The following is a 25,451-nucleotide window of genomic DNA, read 5'->3' as shown; positions in this document are numbered from 1 at the left end:
ATTTGCTGCCCAATATAATCAAATGAATTCGTAATGATTCTGTTTTTCTTTTCTCGGCAGTTACCCCTCTATGTCCCACATGTGAAACTGTGGTCCGCTTTCGTGGTGGCATAAACAGTAGATTAGGCCTTTAGGCTAAACGGGATGTCAGCGCAGGCTGCGTTTCTCCAAAGAACATCCTGTCTTTAACAAGAGCTCTCACGAGCACGGCGTGCACGCAGGCACACACAATCACTCCACAGTTCACTTTTAATTCAATATGCAAATTGAAGCTGCAGTTCATTTGCTGATGAAAGAGGATTCATGCTCAATTATATCTTAATGGCTTGGATATAACAGTATGCTCAGGCCAACAGATTTTTACTAGATGATTTTTTATTAGGTCAAATCTGTCTTAAATACCCTAAATCAATTGAAGTAAAAATGAAATGTCCTGACCCAGGCAGCAGAGCTGAAGCACATGAAAAGCTGTTGACCTAAATGAACCCCCCCATATTTATGCTTGAGCTTTGGTACAGACTAGAAACGTCTTTTGGGTGATATTTTTACGCTTTTATGATACAACAAAATATGTTCTTTGTCTGTTGCTTTAGTCGGTCTTGGTTCCTAAAAATAATTCCAAAATACAAATGCACTATGTTTGTGAATGTGCAGAAAATGTTAAAGGGAACAGATGTCTGACTAAAGCATGAAGTGTTTAAAGTTCAGTTTATTTTAATCATGAAGTCTAATAAATTGCATTATAATTGCATTTAAAAAACAGACCGAGATAGGGGATGCACATACATGTGTTGACTCTGCAGGGACAATATTAAGGTAAATATTGTGTGAAAGTAAAAAAACAAGACAGTGAAAAATGAAGAATACTGGCTTGAACATAAACCCGAAGCCATTGGTTTACATCCAGCATTATAGGCTATTTGTGACCTAAACAGAGAACAGTAAGTCTTGGCCCAGAGATTCGTTATTCATTATTTAGATATCGGCTGGCTGCACCTGAAACCCATTGGATGTTGCTCCCCGAAGCACAGTTTAAAGCTGATGGTTTCCCAGACTGGATGATATTGAATGGGAGTGCAAATGATTTCCCAGAATTTGCCCAAACACTGTGACAAGTATTGAGGCAGAACTCGGTCTATATGTTGCCCAAATTAAGATCTTCATGCTCCCTTAACATGAAGGACGCTCAATGTCTAAACTGTCACCCCATATTTACCTGGGCAGTTCTCAGAACTATTAGAATACTTGAGCAAAACATGACAGAAGTGAGCTATTGTGTTAATTAGTGGGGGCAGGAGGGGGTGCATTGTCGAAAAAGAAGCATTTAAATCATGCCCTGCATAAAGTTATGAGTTTTAGTCTTTATTTTCAAAGAGAAAGAAGGTGACCTGGCTTCACAGCTGCTGCTTCCTCTTTACAAAACTTGAGCAAAGCTAAACTTTTCACATGTAGATGCAAACAGACTGCTGCTACAGAGCGTGACTGAGATTGTGCATGGATGTAGTCGTTTCAAAGCACCCAGCTTATTTGGGTAGTAATAAGGAAGAAATGTTGATTGGTTGTTTTTTGTTGAGGCATGTCAGAAACACTCACTGTCAAGGATCGCCAGAGCTCTTGTGAGTGTGCACGGTTAGAATGCAAAAGAGCTGTCAAGGGTAGGACAAAGACATGTAAGGGTGTCCTGGAGTGTCTGGTAAGTTAATGCTATAGTTCTCCTGGGCCCTTAGGTGGTGGGGCGGGGTCTCTGGGGATTGTAAATGCCTCCCACAGAGGCCATTAGTTCCGTTAAGGCCACGTTTACACGTAGCCGGGTATTTACAAAAACTGATATTTTCCCCTCTACGTTTTCAAAAATATCCTCGTTTACACGGACCCGCATGAAAACCCTGTTAACGTCATTCCAGCCAATCAGAATCCTGGAAAAACATCAACAAATGACACGTGTAACTTCCAGTTAATGCTGATTTATGGTTCAGCGTTACACCAACGCAGAGCCATACGGCGTAGGGTACGCGGCGACGCACACCGTACGGCGCGCATCGCCGCGTACCCTACGCCGTAGGCTCTGCGTCGATTTAACGCGGGACCATAATTCAGGCTTTACTTCCAAGACGGAACGAATCTTTCGTTTGGAGTGACAGAGAAGTGGAGTTACTTTTAAGTGTGACTTTAGAATATAAAACAGGTAAAATACAAGAAAATATTGACGGTGGCCAAACTAATTGTAAACACAGGTCGCACACATGACGCTGGTGAGTTTCTTGTGCATAATGTGACGTTCTGAAGCTTAAATCTCCGTTTTCCTCCGTTTTCCTCTGTTTAGACGCAAACGTGAAAACGGAGTTTTTGAAAATCTCCACTTTGGCCGGAGTTTTCAGAAATGATCGTTTTTGGGGGCTTTGAGCTGCATTTTCGTGTAAACGAACAGCCAAAACGCATGAAAACGCCTCCGTTTTTGCTCCGTGTAAACGGGGCCTCAGACTGGTATCCGGGGAGTTTGAAGACCAAATTAACATCTCAGACTCTTTGTTGTGTTCTTTAGGAACTTTTCTAGAGAACAAATTGTTGAGAACCCCCCTGCTGAGCTGCTGCGGAGGTGGATAGGGATGTCACGTTGCAGAACATTGTATTGCAACAACATGAGTGGTAGGGTCACGCTGTTATGGCTTCATTGGTATACGGAAACTGAATGACTTGTATTATTGGAAGTAATTGGATAAATAAATTGTTTTTTTTTTCCCTTTCGAGCGCACGTTTCTCTGCGGCGGCCATTGTCCAACTTTTCTCTTTTCTCTTGTCTAAGCACTCACAGACAGACCTCAGGTCGAATTCCGCGGTTTATTTGGAGCGAAAGGAAAAGCACACGGGGGTCCGACCACAGAGGGCGCGTGCGCGCTCGGAGCAGCCGCGCGCGCCGCTGCTTCAGACGTGTTAAGTGCCTACTTTGGCACGGAAACACTCAAAGCACGTTCTTCTCAGTGAAGCCGAGAAACGGAGTGATTGAGACAGAGTAGGGGGAGATGAAAAGAAACTGAAAAGAGAGCGAGCGGAAGAGAAGCAGAGAAAAAAAAAGTGGGCTCCTTCTGCAGTTTGTCAGTCCTTGTTTACTCTCCGCCAGCCATAAACTGTTCACTAATGGCTGAGCGCACGCAGCGCCCTCCGTCAATACCATTATGTCAGGAGGGGGAACTCCCTGCTTAGTCGCCCGGTTGGCAGTTCCTAAAACGGCTTGAGCAGCTCAAAAAAAAAAAAAAAAAGAAGAGATATACAGAGGCGGTTTTAACAGCGCGTCAGCGAGGAAACGCGGCTGTTTAACAACAGCAGAGCCGATGCTGCATTGCGCTCCTCGACGTGCGGGTTGCTCTGCTGAGGGACATCCTAGTACACCGCTCTTCCAGGAAAAGCACCATCATGTTTGAATGTGAAAGACATAAATCACGTTTATTTCATATAATGGAGCAAATAATTACTATAAACTCACTTTTGGGTCCCTTTACTGTATTTATTTGTTCATCAACAGGCTATTGATATTTTTCTATCACCAGCAACCTGGGCCACAAATACTAAAGGACATTTCCGTGATATTTTATTGCTTCAGTGAGTATCTCTTTGGAGAGTGAACAGAGCCATCCACTTTTGTCCACTTTTGCAGAAAAACGCTGTAACAGCAGAAAACATGGCTGAGCGCAAGTGGACTATTAGAGCAGGATCGGGCTTTTGAACCTCCTTGTATTTGGTATGAATATATAATATGTGAATAAGGATATTTCTTCCACCAGGACCTGTCGCTGCTGGGACAGCAAAGCCATTTAATCTTCTGTATTGACGGGAGGGGGGGGTGGGGGGGTCGGTCTACCCCCGGTATAACCGACATATACGCATGTAACGGCGACCCAACACCGCCTCTGCTGCCTCTCCTGTTACAGCTCAGCGATCTAGTTACGTGGCCGGGGGAAAAAAAATGTTGCAGTAGCAAAGGAGAGGGAGAGGAAGAGAGACACAGAGAGACTGCAGCATCGCTGGAGACCGGAGGCAGCAGCAGTCCCGAGCAGTGCAGGTGAGAGGGGGGAGAGAGAGAGAAAGAGAGAGAGAAAAAAGCCAGAGGAGGAGGAGGAGGAGGAGGAGGATGAGAGGGAGGCGCATTTGCTGGAGTGAGAGAGAATGCGGGACTCTTGGAAAGAAAGGCGCATCTCCACTCGGGTCCAGCAGCAATATCCCGAGCGTGGACTGCACATGGATTACTCCAAACTGAGCTTGGGATATCCAGTTTAAGCCCACCAAAGAGGGGGTTGTTTTATTTGTTGTATTTCCACTCATAAATATCGCCCAAAAGTCGCTTTGCGAAGCACTCTGGTCTGATCAGAACTTGCGTGAAGGAATCTGGCTGCTTGGCACGTTGCTCCACTGCGGGAAAAAGCGACGAGCGCAGCTGGACGCGAAGGTAAGGAAACATCCAGCAGGCGCATCCCTCTCTCTCCCAACAGATTTGTTTCAAATTCTGTTTTGTGGATATTTCAGCTAATTTTCACCTGACATGAAGTGAACTAAGCAGTGCTTCTTCTTTTTTCCCTACTCTGCTTTCTTTTGTGTAGTGGTGCTGCATTGCAGTTTCTAAGTGAAAAACGTCCAGAAAGCCCGCTGTCCCAAATGTGACTGGAATTTTTTTTTTAAGAACTTACAAATGGCATTATGAGCCGACAAGCGTCTCGGTGTGACAGCGGGATAGAAGCAATGAGTGAGGGGGGAAAAAAGTGGATTAATGAAAGACTGCTGAATTAGGTTCCTTTTCCTGCAGCAGGATGGATTTTTTTTTTTACATCTTTGCGACTTGTTCTACCAAGAAAGACTGCAATGTGATTTGTTATTGAAGTTGAAAGCTCACCGCAGAGTATAGGAGAAGAATAAAATAAAGGATCCCGCACTGCTGAAGTGAAGAGTGCAGCTTTTCCCCGGACCTCAGGCGGCAGTCCGCAGAGAGCGATAGAGAGAGGAAGGCAAAGGAAGGATAAATCAAACACCCACGCTGCGAGGTACAGCAGACCACAAGACGCCAATAAAGAGTAATCCATAGCCGGGGAAGCAGGCAGAGGTGTGAGGAGAGCGGTGAGAGGGAGACGGAGCCATGCAGAGGCTTGGTGCAGTGCACTCCTCCGCGGCGCAGCATCTCAGCCTCGTGGTGATGCTGCAGCTGCTGCTGACTCAGCTGCCGGGTGCAGACTCAGCTCTCCGGTACCGGGTGGCAGAAGAGGGCCCGCCGGACGTCAAGATCGGCAACGTGGCCGCAGACCTGGGCCTCACGGCCGGCACGGGGAGCGGGGACGTCACCTTTGCCTTGGAGAGTGGCTCAGAGTTCTTCAAGATTGACAATGTGACAGGTGAGCTGACAACAGGCCCGCGGCGCATAGACAGAGAGAAGCTCCCCCAGTGCCAGATGATCTTTGATGAAAATGAGTGTTTCTTGGACTTTGAGGTGTCAGTGATCGGCCCACTGCAGAGCTGGGTGGACCTGTTTGAAGGACGGGTTGTCATAACAGATATCAATGACAACACTCCTTCATTCCCCTCACCTGTGCTGCAGCTCTCAGTTGAGGAGAATCGCCCAATAGGAACCCTGTACCTGCTTCCCACTGCAACAGACAGAGATTTTGGGAAAAATGGCATTGACCGTTATGAGCTCATCCAAGATAATGGAGCGGGGTCAAGTTCAACGAGGCGCGCAGCAGGAGGAAACCCCATTACTAGAGCGGATGGACTTGACCGGAGGGGTAGAAGTGGAGATAACGCAGGAGGTGCAAGGAGCACTGTTTTTGAACTGCAAGTAGCAGACATACCAGATGGTGAGAAACAGCCACAGCTCATTGTGAAAGGCACACTGGACCGTGAGCTAAAAGACTCCTATGAGCTCATCCTCAAGGTTCGAGATGGTGGGAACCCACCACGTTCCTCCCAAGCCCTGCTTCGTGTTTCTATCACTGATGTGAACGACAACAGCCCGCAGTTTGAGAGGTCTACCTACGAGGCTGAAATGACAGAGAACGCCCCACCGGGTACACCTGTCCTCCAGGTCAGAGCTTCAGATCGTGACATCGGAGTCAACGGGCAGGTGGAGTACGTCTTTGGAGCCGCCACTGAATCTGTGAGACGACTCCTGCGGCTAGATGAGGCGACCGGATGGTTGAGTGTTCTCCACCGGATTGACAGGGAGGAGGTGGCCCAACTGAGGTTCACCGTAATGGCCAGGGACAGAGGTCAGCCTCCCCGCACCGACCGCACAACAGTAGTGTTGGCTGTCCGAGATGAAAACGACAACGTCCCAGTTGTAGATATCAGAAAGATTGGCCGGATCCTCGTTCGGGATGGAGCAGCCTTAGTGCCGGAGAACGTTCTGGTGGACACTCCAGTAGCTCTGGTTCAGGTGTCAGACCGAGACCAAGGAGAGAACGGGGCTGTGACCTGTACAGTTGTAGGAGATGTTCCTTTTACGCTGAAGCCAGCTGGGGAAACAGCACTCCCACCCCTACCTGCAGATGACGCTTTTGACAGGTAAGGAAAACCAAAGGAAAACAGTCACTGTTTGTAGCTCAGCGGACTGAATAGAAGCCAGACTCCTACAACCTATATGAGTAATTCCTGAATAGCTTTTAATTAATTACCCTAAAACAGGAAATAAGTCACTGAAGCACAGCCTTAGATAAAACATCACAGAACCTGATCACTTCTTGTCGCAGGATTGTCATCTTTTTTTCATGAGGTTGCTCAAAACAGAAACAACTGTTAGGTGACTGAAGTAATTATGGACACACCTGGAGAATAGACACAGTTAAGATGTACACTTTAGACAACTGAGAGTTGATTGTCATTACTCATTAAGAAAAATACTGTGACCATCAGATGCTTGTTCAGTCAGGTGGCTCTGAGTAATCCTGTTTAAGTGGTCTACCGTTATCTATTACTGTATGAAGTAACTGAGTCATTCACAGTCTGACCTAATCAATCTGAGTAATGATCCTGGCTCATCCCTCAGTATTTGTATCTAGTACCATGTATGTGTTGCAATGATTTACAGGTAAGCAATATGTATTTGCCATATAATTTTATGATGGTATTGAATCTTGACAGCAAACAATATCTGGATTGGCATTTTTAAAGAAAATTTGGACAAAGTGCCTCAAGTATTGCTGTACTGAAATTTAATCTAAGCTTGGTTCAAGTAGTGTCACTTATCCACTAAGGCTACCGGGCTGTTAGGCTGCCATACAATCTGTAAACTCTGGACGTGAAATATTCACTAAAGTGAAAGGTTTTACACTTTTTAATATAATTTCAGCTATGCTGATTCCAAATGTCAGCGCTCTTCAGTCATTTGTAAGTTCATTGCCTGAGGCTATTGAATGCAGGGAGTGGAGGAGCGAGTCAAGGCCCTTTTAGGAAATTACTGCCATCACATGCTGAGTGACCTGTACAATGTTACTGGATGTTATATTGAATGCAGGACTTTCCTTGACTAAAGAAACTCATTGAAGCAATAATTATGAGAGGGCTTTGGCAAATCAATAAGTTAATTTGGTTAAAATGCCACAGTCACAGTTTTTCCACTATTATTGTCTCTCTGCAGATCCCCGCAGTCATGCATGAAGATCCTTTAAAATGTATTGTGTATTAAAGTGAGGCACATTAGATAATTTTTTTTTGTGGATTAATCTAGTAGCTGAGTGATGATAAAGTAATTGCTTCACTAGTTTCATAATTTATTAACTGTTGCAAGAAACTAATGAGCTGAAACACAATTCAAAATAGATTTATCTCTCATCCCAGCTTTTCAAATATGATCACTTTTATCATTTACAAATGTTTGGTCTTTTATCAGATAGTTTAACAACAAAAGATATGAGGATGCCATCTTGGGCTTTATGAGGTCAAATGTTGTGAATTTTTCCCAATATTTTGTGTGTTTTTTTATTTTATTTTGAGGAATCTTCTCCATTGATGAAATGTTTTATTTTAATTATTTCCACAGGAATAAGAAAAAATACTTCTTACATACTTCTGCCTTGCTGGACTACGAGGCCACAAAAGAGTACAGCGTAACAATCGTGGCAGTAGATTCCGGCAGCCCCAGTCTGTCCAGTAACAGCTCACTGATGGTGCGAGTGGTAGACATCAATGACCATGCCCCGACTTTCGCTCAGAGCGTCGTGGAGGTCCACTTTGCTGAGAACAACTCACCTGGGGAAAGGGTGGTCACGGTTGTAGCCACAGATGCAGACAGTGGCAAGAATGCTGAAATGGTGTATTCCTTGGATCCTGCTTCTGGACCTTTCTACATAGATGCGGACAATGGAGATATCCGTGCCACCGGGGTTCTGGACCGCGAACAGCGAGAGAGATACGAACTGCGAGTTATTGCAAAGGACAAAGGCACCCCTCCGTTGCAAGGCTCTGCGACTGTCGTTGTTCAAGTGACCGATCGCAATGACAACGCACCAAAGTTTGTTCAAGAAATCTTTACATTCTATGTCAAGGAGAACCTGCTAGCCAACAGTCCAGTTGGCATGGTCACCGTGACCGACGCTGATGAAGGTGAGAATGCGGAACTGAGCCTGTTTGTAGAGATGGATGGAGCCGATGCGAAGAAAGAGAAGGTGGAGGGAGAAGATGGTGAGAAGGAGCAAGAAGATATGTTTTCCATTGAGAACAACACAGGAACCATCTTCTCTTCTGCATCGTTTGACCGTGAAAAGCTTTCCACCTACACCTTCCGTGTCCGAGCAGTAGACGGAGGGGAGCCCCGCAAAACAGCCACTGCTACAGTTTCACTGTTCGTGACGGACGAAAATGACAACGCCCCCTCAATCACCGCTCCATCCAATGAATCCTATACCCTCCTTCCACCGGCCAGCAGTGCCCGCACCATTGTCAGAACCGTAACAGCGACAGACTCAGACGCGGGCCTAAATGCTGACCTCCGCTATGCTCTTGTGGGGGGAAATCCCTACAGACTCTTTGAGATTGGCCACACAAATGGAGTGATCACCCTGGCAGAGCCCTTGGAGCGGCGCCACAGAGGTCTGCATCGCCTGGTGGTTCGAGTCAACGACAGTGGCATCCCGTCTCTCTGTGCCACGGCATTGGTTCATGTCTTCATCAATGAGAGCTTGGCCAACGCGACCCTGGTGGATGCACAGGTAATTATTCTTCATTGATATGTCATTCTAACTTATTACTACCGACAGGTTAATGTTACAGGTAGAACCTAACCTGTATTTTAGTCATTTTGGTTACATAACACTTATTCTTTTAGACTTTTTGCAAGAAAATATCCAGAAAACACAAACAACCGAAGTATACTAGATTATATCTCATTTGAATGTGTGAAAAAATATTTCAGCAAAAATTTCTAGTACAGAAAAGAATTGGCGTAATGAAAGTAATCAGCTGTTTGAAGTTTGCTGGTGATATCTACTTGATGTAATCTTGCCCAGACTGTCCCAGCAATGGCAGTGGTGATACTATTTCGTTATCTATTCATACATTGTCCACACTGATAACACATCCCATTTGAGGAGGATGGTAATAACTGTGGCTGTTTAAACTAAGCACATGAAATGCATGATTTCCTTGATAGAAAAAGGCGATAAAGGTGCAATTTTTACAGCCTGCACAGTATTTCAGTTTTCTGCTGTAATTGTGGAAATAATTGTGTTTATATTTGCTTCAGATAAAGGATACAGTTCCAATTCGCAATGGCAGCTTTTTTATTTTTCCATTCAAACAGTACTGTTCTTTGACCAGCATGCATTGTTGTAATGACTTTGTGGTTAAGATAGCTATTTTTTACTGAAGTGGTCCTTCTTTTATGGTACATTTAGCTCAGAGCTGAGAGTATTAGGTGTGGTTGTTTGTGTGTGTGTGTGTGTGTGTGTGAGAGGGAGAGAGCATTAGAGGTAAGTCTTTGGAGAAGCAGGAAGCAGAGATAAGCCTGTCCCAGTTTTGGCCTTGTAAAACAGAGTAGGTTGAAGTATGTTTGAACACTTGAATGGAAGTTTTAACTCGCGAGTGGCTCTTTACTATATACTTGCATATTGATGAGGTCTAGGGGTTTGCACAATGCTGTGCTGCACTGAGCAGAATAAAAATGCTCAGTAATTTGGGAAAGCTGTCTAAAAAAAAACATCTAAACCCCAAATAAAGAATGTCTTCATGAGGAATAATGAGAATGCAAGATTATATATGTACTACAATTGACTATTTTCTGTGGCGACCTAAAACAAAGGACTTCACAGCATTATTAATCCTCCCTTGAAAGATCCTCACTATGTGCAGAGATAATTGACCATACTCAAAGACATTACTGAGATACCAGAAATAACTAGAACAGTATGTGCTCAAATTTAGCTTATGCTTTGCTGCTGTAAATCTCTCCTTCCTCTCTGCCCTTGTATTAATGAAATGCACCTCCCTTTATGCTTCAAATGCGTTTAATTAAGCTATAAATGCTGGCAGGTAATATTAGAAGAAAACTTAATCTCTGCTGTGAACAAATTAAGTTGTATCGGCTAATGCTTAAATCATCGAGATGGCCTTTGTTCAGGAACCAACAGTTTGTGGTTTCAATTTTACCTTGAAATGTGTTTTTTCTTTTTAAACAAAATGTCTGCAGATGTCAGGTCTGTGCATGTAAAACAATGTTGAAAGTTTAACCCCAAAGTACCTCTGAGGCATTATGAGAAGGAGCACTTTGACAAATAAGAGGCTCATTTCTGCCAAAATGTGGCAAACTGCTGATAGCTTTTTCAAGTACCATTAGAAGGTCGTTTTACTTTAGACCACAACAATAAAGTTTTATTGCACTCTAGGAAACCTGTGTAAAACACAGACCACAAGCATAATCCCCCAACACTTATCGTGACTGGAGAACTTACCTATTAACAGTTTTTGTTCTGAGCTAGTAAAAGAATGTTTTATTTCTGCCATAAAGTTTGGCATTTGAATAAGAGCTTGATTGACTCTGTTCTAAAAGATCGAGAAGCTGTATAACTGCAGTTTATGCCACTTGGAGGTTGCCATTTGTCTATAAACAAAAACTGATTTCAAAGTTAATGTAACAATTCATATTCTCCCCCTCATAAGCTGGCCTGCATGCTCTCATTCTGGGTGGTTGGTAGCTTTTATATGAGAATTGATTCTCTGGAGCTACAGGAATTTGCAGAAAACCACTTCAGAGAACTTACCTAACAATGTGTATTTTCCCCTTGTAGGCTGACTGTAAGCTAAAGTGCATGATATTGTTTTGTCTTGTGCTTTGGGGCAGGTGGTAGTTCTTGCATGGGGGATTGACTCTTGTAGATCATAAAAAAAGCTCCAAAAACTCCTCCACTTTTTGCAACTTGGAGGCTGCCACATGACAATAACCAAAGATTGTAATTTCAAAAAAACCTACCAAACAATGTGGATTCACCCCTTGTGAGCTAATTTGCATGCTATGAGTTTGTCTTGTGCTTTGGGTCCGTTGCAGCCTCTTGTGAATGGTAACTGAGCAAGTGTGGTACAATTATGCATTTTGAGCCCTCTGAGTAGCCTGCATCCTTCTTTTAATGACACTTGAAGCTAAACGTTGCCTTTGAGTAAGAGGAGAAATGTTCTACACAATCACAAGCTGAGAGTTTGGACTCACTTCATATTGAGATAAGTTGGCACAGTTTTTAAACCAAGGTACTCAATTTAGTACATAAGGAAACTCTTGAATTAGACTACTATACAGTCAGAAGAATGCCTCATTCATAGGGCCCTGAAACATACAATAGGAAACAGCAAGCGGAAGAGGATTAGGAGAGAACAATCTGTAATAGGTGAGACAATAGTGCTAAAAGGTAAAATTATGTGCAGTGTGCCCAAATGACCAGCACTATTGAATCAAACAATGAGGTGTGATATGACCAAGCTGGAATAAAAGCCGCCATTGATTATAATATGCACAGTTTAGTTTGATTGTAGGGAGGAGCTTGGTGAAGTAATTGAGCAGAAGTCATTTAAGAAAGAATGCTTCCTATTCATAATGAAGTCAAACTGAGTGGTGGATGAATGCCAGATGCAATTAGGGAAAGAAAACGGCTGCTACTGCTGCAGCACCGCGGCAGAAAATTACTCCAGTCTTTTCTGTCCAACGGTACTGGGTGAACCACATGTTTGGTAATTATCTGTAATATTATGCCGCAGAGTCTCGGCTAGAGGAAGAGGAAATTGACATTTTAGACATTGTTTATCATTCTTGACATTGGGTAACTTTTAGGTTACTTTGTTTGGCTCATGCTGAAGTTAAGACCTCTCCCTATAATCAGACTTCCTCATATTTGTTACACAGATCAGAGGACATTTTGTTTGTTTCATGTTTGAAATACATATATATATATATATATATATATATATATATATATATATATATATATATATATATATATATATATATATATATATATATGTATATATATATATATATATATATATATATATATATATATATATATATATATATATATATATATATATATATATATGTATATATATATATATATATATATATATATATATATATATTTTTTTTTTAACAATCTGTTTATTATGGTTTTCACATAAAAAAATACAATGGTTATATATATATATATATATATATATATATATATATATATATATATATATATATATATATATATATATATATATATATATATATATATACATATATATAAAAGCTTTTTACCAGCACGAGAGCGTTTACTTGGGTGTGTCAAGTTGTTGCCGAGTAAAAATCTCCATCATAACACAACCTAATACTTTGAGGCCAGCTGAATCAGTAAATATGTTAGTCACCGATCTGTTCAGACTTGCAGAGTCCCATCACATCATGGACCCAGAGGAGAGTAGTAGTGTTCAGGCTTTTTCTAATCTTCATTTCCAACCAACTTCACACCATGGTGAATTTGCTATATACTTAGAAGTAGGTACAAGCTGCATGATAGGACACACTCCTTGGATGAGTAAGGGCAAGAAGCTGAATCACTGACTCCATCCAAAGATGTCAAGACATGGTTGAAAGGGGAAATGCTGCACTGTATGTGAGATTTGACCAAAACATCTGAAGACCTCAGGATATTGTGTCAGCTTAAGTTAAAAAGGTTAAACATGTTTCCCTTTTATATAAAAGCTAAAAAAAAACACCAGAAAACATCTATATTTCAACTATTTTGTTATGGTGAGTTATGAGCGCCACTGTAGCAAAGATCTAGAACTTTGCAAGCTTGGGTCAGTGGTGCGGTTCTTGTCACATCACAAGCAGCAGCAGTGACATTCTGAGGAATCCTTGGAGAGGGGAGCATATGGACAGCTATGCTCGGTCCAGAGAGGACCATGCACATGCAGCGAATGGAAGAAGCCACTGGGAGTTAGGGATGTGTTTGTGTGATGCATTCAAATGCAGTGGGAGAGCTGGTTGCTTATACCGCTGAACACTTGGGGCATCTTCTATGTGCTTATGCACAGAACTTGGTTGTCTACATATGAGCAGTGGGTGTAATATCTCTTCCTCCCACATCGGTAGCACATGGGAGTTGACTCACAGTCGTACACCCTATAACAATGCACTGTATCTAATATGCCTCCACTCGCGTTGGCTCCACTGTCACATTGTGTGTGTATATATGATGGTGCCTTGCTATTATTTCTCTGTTTCGCACGCACAAAAACAGCACACAGTGTAGGGGAAGCAGTATGCTGAAGATGCCCAGCAGAATGAGAATGGAAAGAAATACTTGAGGCAAAACAGGAGCAGTGGGGCTGATGGGAGAACGGAGCCTGGCAGAGATGCCCAGAGCAAGGAAAGCAGAACAATGGAACAGAACCAATACAAGTCACTGACAAACAATGAAACTTAACCCAACTATAGACGGTGCTGAAACAATGACACGTAACACTGTGTCACTTTTAGCACAGGGGAAAAAGAAGGGCAAGTGAATAACTTTGCTGTATATGAGCCAGCCTAATATGTTTTAGATAATGTAATAAGCATTTTCCACAAGCTTATGAGTGAGCATATTCTCCACTGCCTTCCCAGTACTGCAACCTGTACTGTAGTGATTTATTTGTCTATTTGTCAGTGAATGGGGGTTCATTCCCTGTCTGTGTCCTGTACCCTCCTGTAAGCCTTATTACTACACACTCTAAATGCAGCTGGAATTAAGTGAATCTGTCATTTCTACCTTTGCCAGGCCAAGTAATTTGTTGCGTGAGCTCTGAGAAGAGGTGCAGGCTGTAGGATCAGTTGTTCCACTAACAGCCTACGTTCGGTGTAGACTTACATAGGTGCAAGCATATGCATCAGCTGAGCTGTCTGGAGCCTTGTAGCATCTGCATAATAATTCTTCCAAACAAAGTTACCGGCAGCGCTCTGCAGACCAGCTTCCCCATTGCAACCTGTTGAGAAAGCCATGTATTTGTATATCAGCATAATCCACTCGCTTATAATGGCCCTTTTATTAGTTCACAAGCTCAGAATGTTCTCAGTCTTGTGTGCGCATTGAGAATGGGAGATCATTGTTACTTCTACCTCGAATTAAAATGCAAAACAGTAGATAAGTGTAGATATTGTAATGGATTTGCATGGATTTGGTTTGCAAAAAAAAGCAATTATGATTAACAGAAAAAAAAAACTCGGGACCCTAAAGAGGGAAAACGAAAACAGCTCTAAAATGACTGCATGTAGCACACATGTTTTAAATAGCCATCTCTTTGTGAATCCATCCAGTTGTCAGTGAGAAAAATTGTGATAGCAAATCCTTAACAAATCCCCGCCTACACTGTTCTTTACAATGGGGATATTGTTAATTGATGAGGCAGTAGATGCGTTAGGGCCAGAGGATGCAGTCAAACCCTGTCTGTTGCCTTTTTTAAAATATTTATTGACTGCTTTCTTGTTTTACTTCTATCTGCCTATGAGATCAGTGCCTTAAGTTGCATTTATTCTTTTAAATTAGCTTCAAACAGTCAAATTCAAGATGTAGCTTGTGCAGCTGCTGACGAAAAGAAATCATAAGCAAAGAATTACAGGCACAACTCGAAATGCTGCAATTGGGAGGCAAGAGTAATTATATATTTAGTGGTACTCTACGTGTCTGGGAATAACGGAGAAGGGCTCACACTGAACAGAATGATGACTTTAATTAAGATGACGATGCTGTTTGATGTTTTTCCCCGGCTAACACCCACTGTGTCATCTTTTGCAGAGGATGCTCTGGACTCATTGATAGTTTCTCTTTGTTCCTTTTTCTTCCTTCTGACTTTGCAAGTTCACTCTCGCTTGTCTGTTTCTTCCCTCAATCCTATCCTAGGTGGCACGAAGCCTGATGGCCCCACTGTCGCTAGATATCGCAGGAGACCCAGACAGCGAGCGTGCTCTGGGAAAACAGCGTCTCAGCGTAGCCATCGGCGTCCTGGCGGGAGCTGCAGCGGTGATCCTGGTTATTCTGCTCGTGGTCACAGCTCGGCAGTGTGGCGCTCAGGGAAAGAATGGTTACGAAGCCGGTAAGAAGGAGCCAGAGGAAGACTTCTTCAGTCCCTCGGGGGCTCAACCTCAAGCCCCACGAAGTGGGGGATCAGACCGTGGACGTAAACCTCGGCGGGACAAACGCGGTGGTGGCAGCGGCAGCACGGCCGGAGGAGGAGGAGGGAAGTCAGACAGATCTCTTTACAGTGGTATTGTCACAGTCAACGGCCTGCGTCGCCACGCCAACGACGATGATGAGGAGGATTTGAGCAGTGCCAGTGAGCGCCTGGCAGCACGGTACTGTGCTATGGACAGTGACCCTGGCAGCCCACGGATGGGCGGCGGCAGGAGACACCAGTCCAGTCCAGATCTGGCCAGGCACTACAAATCCAGCTCGCCTCTCCCTGCGGTGAATCTACAGCCCCATTCGCCCCCAGCAGAGGGAAAGAAGCACCAGGCGGTCCAGGAGCTGCCACCCTCCAACACCTTTGTGGGCAGTGGTGGATGTGTGGGGAGCGCTGGCTCCAGCAGCAGCAGTAGCGGGGGCAGTGGGAACGCCGACGCCATGTCCCTGGGGTCTGACCAGTGCTCAGAGTACGGCTGCCAGACTGGGAACAAGTACAACAAACAGGTAAGACCTGTGGAAGTGGAATGTGAGGCCATGTTTCCTCAGTGGTGATTGTGTTTCATTGGGTGAATTCACACTTGTAGTTTGGTACTGTTGGTCTCAACACTTTAGTTTAGTGTTTACATTGGCCTTTTCATATCAGAGAATTCCAAAGACACAACACAAGAAATATGGATTGGGCAGATTGTTTTTACTCTGTTTGGGAGAAGACCAAGACACACTTTTCCAAGTCCTTTGGTCCACTTGTTTCGTCTTCGCAAAAGAGTTGGTGACATCATTCACATATGTTCAAGTAAACCAAAGCAGGGCCGCCGCACCAGAGCTGGGCTTTCTCAAACCAAACGTGCTAAGTGTGAAACCACCCTTAAAAGTCATTCACTTCCTTCCGCTTCCATTGTTGCTCCACAACTTCATCTTCTCCCACTTCCACATCTGCTGACACATATCCCGCAGCCAATGTCTGTACGCCAAATGATTTCCACAAACTAGATGCCAGAGTGTGTGTGCGTGTGCGCAGATGTGTCAGTTTCACATCCCCTAAGCTTATGAGCTGCGTGACAGTACCCTGCCATCAGAGTGTGTGTTTGTGTGTGTTTTCCATGTCAAATATCCGCTCTGTATTTAGCAAGATCCTCTGCAGGGCACATGAGTCAAGCCCATACGGTAACCAAACTATATGAATGTGCACTTGTCATTTGCGTGCACAACTGCTCGTGTGTGTTGGATCACTTGTCAGAACCCCTGTGGAGTTCAGGTGTCGCTAAGACAGAGGAAGTGGGCGGACAGTTTGTTCCAGAAGGATAATTGGTCATTTTGTGTTTTGTGTTTTGTTTTTCTTGTCAAGCTATTATCCTTCTTCACCATATAGCATTTACATTTCATCCATAAGCAAGTGCATTGACATTCTAATGGATGCATGGGCTTTAGTGTTTACTCGGGAGCCTGCAGTTAAATCTGCACAGAGACGGTCACTCGCCCCTCTAACCACACACGCAATAAAAAAACAGACACAGGAACCATCTATCATCGTGGACGCACTGACACAGCAGGGTCTCTGTTGTCCATGGGGAGTCTTCCTAAGAGTGATGCTTGAGTGACAGCTAACCCTACTTAAAGGGGCGGCGTCTCATTTCCTTGACAGACAGCTCTACATTTATCCAGCTTGCATGGGGGAAAAATGCTGATGTGGTCATTAAAGGGGAAGGAGAGGAGCTTCTTAAGCTAATCAATTCATACATGGGCTCTCTGATCCTGCTCAACGTACACACTCTGGAACACGCATGCATATGCATACGCACACAAACTCCGGAGGTTAATCCATTATGGAGTCAATCCTCTTAATCTGCCATTGCCGGGGAAAGAAACTGCTTACTGGGAGAGTTCAGCGTTCATGCTTACGTGGTCTCAAAACATGCCGGCTCACATAGAGAGTCAAGCAGACACACAAACTGACAGCGCAATGAATTATTGATTGCATGGGGTAATTAACTCCCCTGGTGCAGGAGGCTTTGCCCCCTTCTGCCACCCCCACCCAAAAAAACCAACACCCAGTGGTTTCATCCACAGCTCAGTGTGTGTGTGTGTGTGTGTGTCAAGGACTTTCTGAAATCATGCGTGACTGCCTTCACTTACATGTCAGAATTTGTTAATTCGAACAGTTTGCCGACATGAGCAGGTTCATCTCGGTGGATTCCTGTCACTGTCCTAGAGGGAGTGCTTATTCCTTGAAGGCCTGTGCATTTTATACGAGAGTGCAAGCTCTGGGTGTAATAGGTGGCAAATATGTGCCATATGCGGGAATTGGGACGCCAAGAGATATCAGAGCAGATTTAGATCAGGAGTGGGAGTGATTTTTAGAAGGTTACCAGGGGGAGAAAGATTGAGTATAGAGATGGGGAAAGAAAATCTTAATTTCACAGCCACTTTACCCGGTCTAACAACTCCTCATGTGAGCGTTCGTGCATCATCGGCCCACTTAGGCTACTCAAAAAATGTTTTAAAAAAAACTGGGCATCTTCACAACGTAGAAGTTAAAAGACATCTTTATCAACCACATTTAATACAAATGAATAATAAAAACAGGAGAAAAAAGGAGGAATGGCAGAAGAATCAGCGCAAAGGAATGAGTCATTTCATCTCTTAATTGAGCGTGACTCCTTCAACGTAAACCCTCTGATTTTCAGTCTCTGTGATATGTAGTACTTTTTGTAAATCTTTTCTCTAATCAGAGGACATTTCATTTCTTATTTGAGAGTACTTAACTGAACAACAATAATATAATATAAATAAATAATTGACTTTGTAATGGTAGCAGGATTGGGGTGTTTCCTCATGAACATGATAAATTATATATGTGTATATATATATATATATATATATATACTGTATATGTGTGTGTGTGTGTGTGTGTGTGTGTGTGTGTGTGTGTGTGTGTGTGTGTGTGTGTGTGTGTGTGTGTGTGTGTGTGTGTGTGTGTGTATGTATATATATAAATATTTATAGATAGATAAATAGGTAGATAGGTAGATAAAAATACTAAAAGCTAAAATCTTGATTCCTTTTTAACTACATTGAAGAATTTCAGTGAGTCAACACACAATAAGGACTTCAGATGTCATCTTTATGACAAACCTCTTTAGTTTTTCTGCCAGTCTCTGCTTATTAGAAATGCGTCGAGATAATTTGTGATGAACTTAACTTGACCCCCCCCCCCATAGGTGGGAACGCGGCAGCGAGGCTTGTGAGCGAGAGACATCAGAAAACATGTGAGAGACGAGTTCCTCTTGCTCCTGAAATAGAACTATGAATGAGATGAAGTAATCGGAATAAAAACTGTGGGGGGTGAAAGTGAGTTAAGAAAAAAATGCTTATCGGGACGTCTGAACTAGTTCCAGAGGGATCGCATCATTCACCACATTTCCACTCAAACAAATACACTGTATACATTTATTGTTGTTACTTTTTAGTTAAAAGAGGACTACTGGAGTGTTTTCATGTAGAATTCGGCCTTGAAACTTTGTTTGACAATTACAAGAACATTACATTTTATAAAAAGAGACATCTTGTACTTTTCCATTATGCACGTTCTTTTACGTAAACCCTTGCACAAATTGCATAAAACTGCACTTTCTTTATCATTGTTTATGTATTTATTTGACTGCTACTTCCACAAGTTATCTTTTTCATGACTAAAAATATGCAAAGTGAGACATTTTCCTAGTGGAGCCGTTTCTGAGGTACGTGTCTGCCAATTGAAACCGCCGATATCCTCGCAAACACGCGGACGTCCAAGTACATGGATATCTACGTATTTGCTTATCTGTGAGTTTCCTTAACTGGGAAAGTGCTCGACGTATTTGGATAACGTAGCTGAGAAGTAATAGAACAAATATCAGCTGGATATTTTTAAGTCCTTTTAAATATGCAAAACAAATGTTAAAACATTTAAAGAAAAGTCACTATCTGCTAAAAACATAAATAGATAGAAAAAAAAGATTGAATTAAAATTAAATGTGCCAGTCTGACTAAAGCTCTGTGCCCTGTAATTCCTCACTTTGGTAAAATAACAACATTAAAAAATCATGACAATTGAACTTATACACACACACATATATATATATATATATATATATATATATATATATATATATATATATATATATATATATATATATATATATAAATAATTTACCAAAAAAGAAGTGGCTGAAATAGCTGTGACTCTGTAAACAACAAATAATACACAATATTTTGGATTTCACCATCACTATTTTAAAAGAAAGAGAAAAAATGTTAACAAAGAAGAAAAAGACTGAACATGGAAACATGAAAAAAGAGAGACGTATTGTGAGAAAATCTTTTTTTTTTTGCTTGATAGTATGTTTTTTTGGTGTTTGAGTTGACTACCAAATCAAATCTTTAATATAATTGGCTTTAGTCAAGTGGACTGTCTGACTCCGGCCCCTAAAACCAGCCGCTATGAACAAACCTGTCACGACATGTTGAAGAAGGAGCTGTTGTACTGCGTCTGTGAGCAATTTGGACCAACACGTCACCGAAATTTCATTAAGACATTAAGAAAATGTATCAGTTTTTGATAAAAGCTCATATCATAGCTCCAAGTTCTGTTAAATTTAGCTTAGATGATTAAGAAACATCTTTTTATTTGACCCGACGTCCAGCACCAGCTTCCAGTCCTTAGGGGCAGAGATGTTCCAGTCGGTGACAGAGACATAGAGGGGCTGGAAGCTCTGAGAAAGAAGGCGTTGAGAAGTCAGTGGGGGGCGGGCAGGAAAACTGCATTAGATAGAGAGAGGTCTGTTTTGGGTGGCAGCCAAAGAGCGCGAGTGGACGGCTTAGATGTGGGTCATCAGGATACCCGCTGGCGTCAGGACACATTAATGATTACAGCAGTCACATGGCACTGCGGTCAATATGGTAAAAGTGGCCTCATTTCACTCTCTAAGTACACATGTAGTAAACATGTCAGAAAGGAAAAAACACAATAAACATCAACCACGAGAAAGGTCGTCAAATTGAATTCATTTCCCAGTTTGAGCTGCGTTTGCTGTTTTTCTTTTTTTACTACCGGCTGTAACGCGATCTCATTGAGCTCTTTGCCTCTTCCATTTCTATCTTTTTAACCCCCCGTTTGACTTTCACCCTTTGTTTCCTCCCGTCAGTCCCCCGCTTCCTTCGCCATATGCCTGGCCGTAAATCTGAACGCCCCACCGCCGCCGCTTGCATCTTCCCCGCGCTGTGCAGACCTCAGAGAATGTGTCAACTAAGCGTTTTCACTAGTGCGACTTCTTTCACTGAAGTGTGCACTTTCTCTCCGTGGACCCAGTGGGCGTGCAGGGGCGGGGGAATCGCGGTGCCACAGAGGCTGAATCGAAGCAGACACGCACACACTCGCATGAACCGAGTCCAAGTCCGATCAATGCCCCGTTAACGAGGCCAAGACTGCAGTGGGAACAGGTGGGTTGATAGCGCGGCTTCTCTTTTTTTTTTGCGCAGTGCACCGTTCTGCAACACTTTGTGAAGGTCACCGCCGGACGACGACAACACAGACGACCGGGCTTTGGAGATGAGCTCGTGGTGAATGCGACTCATCCGATCAGTCTTGTTCATCTAATTGGACTGTATGGGCGAGCGCGGGCGGAGAGATTAGGTCTACTGGATTATAAAATTGAAAAGCAGCTTTTCATTTCTACAAAATCCCTCCAGGATTAAATATGATGAGCGTCTGTCACAGACTCGCAGTCACCCCTCCACATGCTCGGGCGCGCCGCACGACTGCGTCCACACAAGCGCCTCCCGTCATCATACCCGACGTTCATTTGGGTCAAGCACATGCGCACGCTCCCACCGTCCCTCGCCTACTCTTTCCACGCGCGCACTGTAACCGACCCATAACCCCCAGTCATGATGATACCAGCTCACTGATGTGTTTATTAGAGCCGCGCCAGAGTTCAGGCCACGCAGCCAGCCATATGCTCAAGGGGCTGAGCAGGTGGGGGTAAGCAGGAGGTGAGAAGTATGAAGTAACCAACGTGAGGATCACCCATTGAGGCAGACTGAAAACTGATCTACTGACCCTGCGTGAGCAGCGGGGACGAGGGGGCGCCGTGAGTCACTGGATGGCCGTGTGGGAACATGAGCCACACAGGCCCAAGTGAGACAGAGTGAGAGAGACGTAAATGATGAGGAACGCCGCGGAACGTTACCGCGAAGGAGGAAGGACAGAGGTGCTTTTCTGTTGCGTGCGTAGCGGTGAACGAATGCTTACCTTGTAAACATTGATTTTCCACTTGATCGGGATCACATGTACACACACTTGGAGTGTTTGAGGCGGCTTACTCTTCTGCAGTCCACATCCAGTAGTGGACAGTCATCAGAAGGAATAAACATTTGTATTTTGGTTTAGTTTCATCTTCAGCTTATTACAAACAAATTTGAAAACGGCTGGGCTCGTATCCCCAACTAACACAGGTTTATTATGGCCACGATAAGTGAGAGCATACGCTGGTTTATACTCTCCTAGGAGGGTTCAATCAGCCTTTCTTCAGGCCACAACAATCGACTTTAAAAGTAAAAGCTGGTTGTCCTGACCGACCATGAAGCAACAGTCCACAGTAAAGCCATTTGGTAAGTTCATAGATGGGAAGTTTATTAACAGACGATTGATTTGGAGATTGATTCCCAGGTCACCTCATGAACATTTTTTTTTTCCCAAAGGGCTCATTACTCCGGCACTTTAGAACCAACTTGCTGTACATTTTTTCCTTTAATATTATTTGCTCTTTTGTATTGCACCAATCCATCCATCCATCCATCCATTTTCTATGGCCGCTTCATCCTTTGCAGGGTCACGGAGGTCTGCTGGAGCCTATCCCAGCTAATTTCCAGGCGAGAGGCAGGGGTTCACCTGGACAGGTGGCCAGTCCATCGCAGGCCACATATATACAAACAACCAGACATACTCACATTCACACCTACGGGCAATTTAGAGTCATCAGTTAACCTAGTACGCTTGTTTTTGGACTGTGGGAGGAAGCCGGAGTACCCGGAGGGAACCCACGCAAGCACAGGGAGTACATGCAAACTCCCCGCCGGGCCAGGGAGTCGAACCGGGAACCTTCTTGCTGTGAGGCAACAGTACTAACTGCTAAGCCACTGTATTGCACCAATCAGCACAGCAAATACTTTGTGTGTGTTAAACTGCTTGGCAATAAACTTCTTTCTGATTCTGATTTGATTAAGATTCTTATAGTTTATACCACTTAATATAGATAGGCATGGTCGGCACCAGTTAGCCACATTATTAAAATCCCCCCTCAAATGTTGTTTTATCTCCCCTTGTTATGCCAGAACAGCTCAGAGAGCTCAACACCGTCGGCCGTTTGTTCCTCAGAGCTTTCCTGAGCATTGTTTAATGCCGAGCTGGTGCTCGTCGTCTGCTGAGGAGACGCCAGTGGGCCGTCTGTCCTGTCAATCAGGATACAGAACGCACGCAGAGTTTACAAAGTTAAATCAAATCCATTCAACTCCAAATGTGATTCCAGCTCATTGTAACTCATGCATGCTCCAGTTAATTCCAGTCTCCAGAATAAATGTGCGTGTGTGTGTGCGTGTGTGCGTGTGTGCGTGTGTGTGCGCGTGTGCGCGCGTGCGCGTGCGCGTGTGCGTGTGTGTGTGTGTGTGTGCGCGCGTGCTAATTTTTAAGGTAGAGACGGTGTTTGCGAAGCTTCTTTTCATTTGTAATACAGATCAAAAGTTATCTAAATATGAAACTTCGGCCTTATTTGTGGAAGGGAGGATTATAACTTCATTACTCGATCAGGTTTAATTTAAAATGTGGTCAGTATGAAACCAGTTTGACATCTTTATCAGAGCTGTTATAGTTTTAGCTATTTTCTGTCTTCTTTTTTCTCCTCCTCAGTGTTTGTTTTAGCTTATTAGGATTTAGTTCTGCGCTGAGCAGCCGCGGATGAAAGGTACCAAGACAAGAGTGTTGAAATAGTCCACAGTCAAGTTAAATGTAATAAATCCCCAAATCCCTTCCACGACAAACCATAATGAGAGTATGTCAGATGATTTAATGAAGAAAGAAGCAGAAAAAGTTCTGACAAACTCGAAGAAACTACTGAGGCTATGTATTTAGATGCAGTTTGAGTAGATTACCTCAAATAAACGTATTACATCGGTGAAAGTTTCCCAGGCCTGCGTATTATGGAAGCTTTTCCACTTGCTCAGCAGTGCTCAAGCCGAATCATGCTGAATGCATGATGATGGACGACTGCGGTTACCACTGATGTGCCAAAAACCTGCTTTTATGCCGCGGCCAGTTTGGACGAGGTGCGAGTCCAAATGTCCAGAGTGGGATGAAATGGCGCATTAGTCATCAGTGCGCTTCGTGGTTCGTGCACCAGATCGGAACGGTGACCAGGTGAGCGGAGGCGTGAGGGCGCTGCGATTTGAGTTCACAAGATGAAAACCACTCGAACGTCTTCAGAAACTACTCAAAGAACAGATGCTTGTGGGTTTTCTTTTTTTCCTTTTTTCTCATATGGGATCCCAGGACAGCGAGAGGAAAGAATGAGTAGGAGGCAGATAGCGGACATCAAAAGGAGAAAAACTGTCAGTTTCCTTACACATCACCATCACTGAGCGCTGCAGAGAGAGTGGAAGTTCCCTGTCTGTCTGGAATGTTTACTGCATGAGTTAATTCTGACAGACTTCTCGGCTGATAATGTTGCCATGTTAACAAGTTCCTCCTCCAGGTTTTGTTTCAACTTCTGTGCGAAACGGCAGGAATGCGGGAACGTCGTTCCCAAAGATGAGACAAACACACACACGCCGAGGCAAGTTTAGGCAGAGACGCACACAGACATTATCAGACTTAAAATTTTTGACACACACAGACATGCCCACTGAAACAGCCTCTTCTGTGTACATAATAACAGCTAATTACCACCCCCCACCCCTCCCAGATCTTTATGCATATACACTTTTCACTGCGAGCAAACAAAGTCTGATAAGAATATGATGACACACAAGCAGCTAGGAAAGTTTTCCAGCGCTTACATCAGTTTCATTTCCCCCCTGGATCGCGTCACGAGCACAAGCCGGTGCATACTCCGTCTCCTACGATCACACACATCCGCGGAGGCTCGCAAACACACTTTCGTAACTCCGACACAGACGCATTCTCGAGCGCAGACAAAGACCTACATAGCAAGCCCCTCACCGAGATGCTTCCTTTTATTTGCCTCTTGAAGACTGCGCTCTGTATTGTGGCGCTCCGCATTCAGCTCATCTGCCTTCCAGCATTACCTTAATGGCTGTCTGAGTGTTGAGCAATTTTACCCAATATTGCTAAACAATGGCACTCTTTCTTACACAAGCTGCGGATTCGAGGCAGCTTAGTCGCCCTGTGACTGGTTTTATCACGCCCACTCAAAAGAATATCTGGTGCGTAAAGTGGTTTTGAGTTGGGGCTCAGTTAAATTGACAAGAATGGAAGCTGAATCGAGCTCAATTGGACTGATCCCAGCTCAAAAAAACCTGAATAATTCAGATTGCACAGAGTCAAGCTGAAGTGACTTGAATCAGACTGAATCAAACTAAAGAGAGCTGATGTGATTTGAATTTGTTTGTCCTGTGAGTGGTTGTTGCAGGTTCAGTGGGCAGAATTTGAGTCATTGATTTGATTATATAAAGAGAGAGCCCACAGAGCATTTGCATAACTGTTTTAAAATATGTACCATATTGTTTTCTAACTTGCAT

At 43.6% G+C, this 25,451-nt stretch overlaps 1 protein-coding gene across 1 annotated transcript in view; it reads left to right on the top strand.

The window, feature by feature from the left end:
* The first annotated feature begins 3,923 nt into the window (after positions 1 to 3,923).
* The window catches only part of pcdh7a (protocadherin 7a), a 53,364-nt gene continuing 31,836 nt past the window's right edge, over positions 3,924 to 25,451 (top strand). Inside the window, exons 1-4 of the mRNA XM_061714068.1 lie at positions 3,924 to 4,441; positions 4,593 to 6,543; positions 8,018 to 9,185; positions 15,381 to 16,166. Of these exons, the coding sequence (XP_061570052.1) occupies positions 5,123 to 6,543; positions 8,018 to 9,185; positions 15,381 to 16,166 (3,375 nt within the window). The 5' untranslated portion in view covers positions 3,924 to 4,441; positions 4,593 to 5,122. The remainder of the gene's footprint in view (positions 4,442 to 4,592; positions 6,544 to 8,017; positions 9,186 to 15,380; positions 16,167 to 25,451) is intronic.

Source organism: Cololabis saira, chromosome 1 (assembly GCF_033807715.1).
Source record: "Cololabis saira isolate AMF1-May2022 chromosome 1, fColSai1.1, whole genome shotgun sequence".
In the NCBI taxonomy this organism is placed as follows: Eukaryota; Metazoa; Chordata; class Actinopteri; order Beloniformes; family Belonidae; genus Cololabis; species Cololabis saira.
This window is presented reverse-complemented; position numbering and strand designations above follow the sequence as displayed.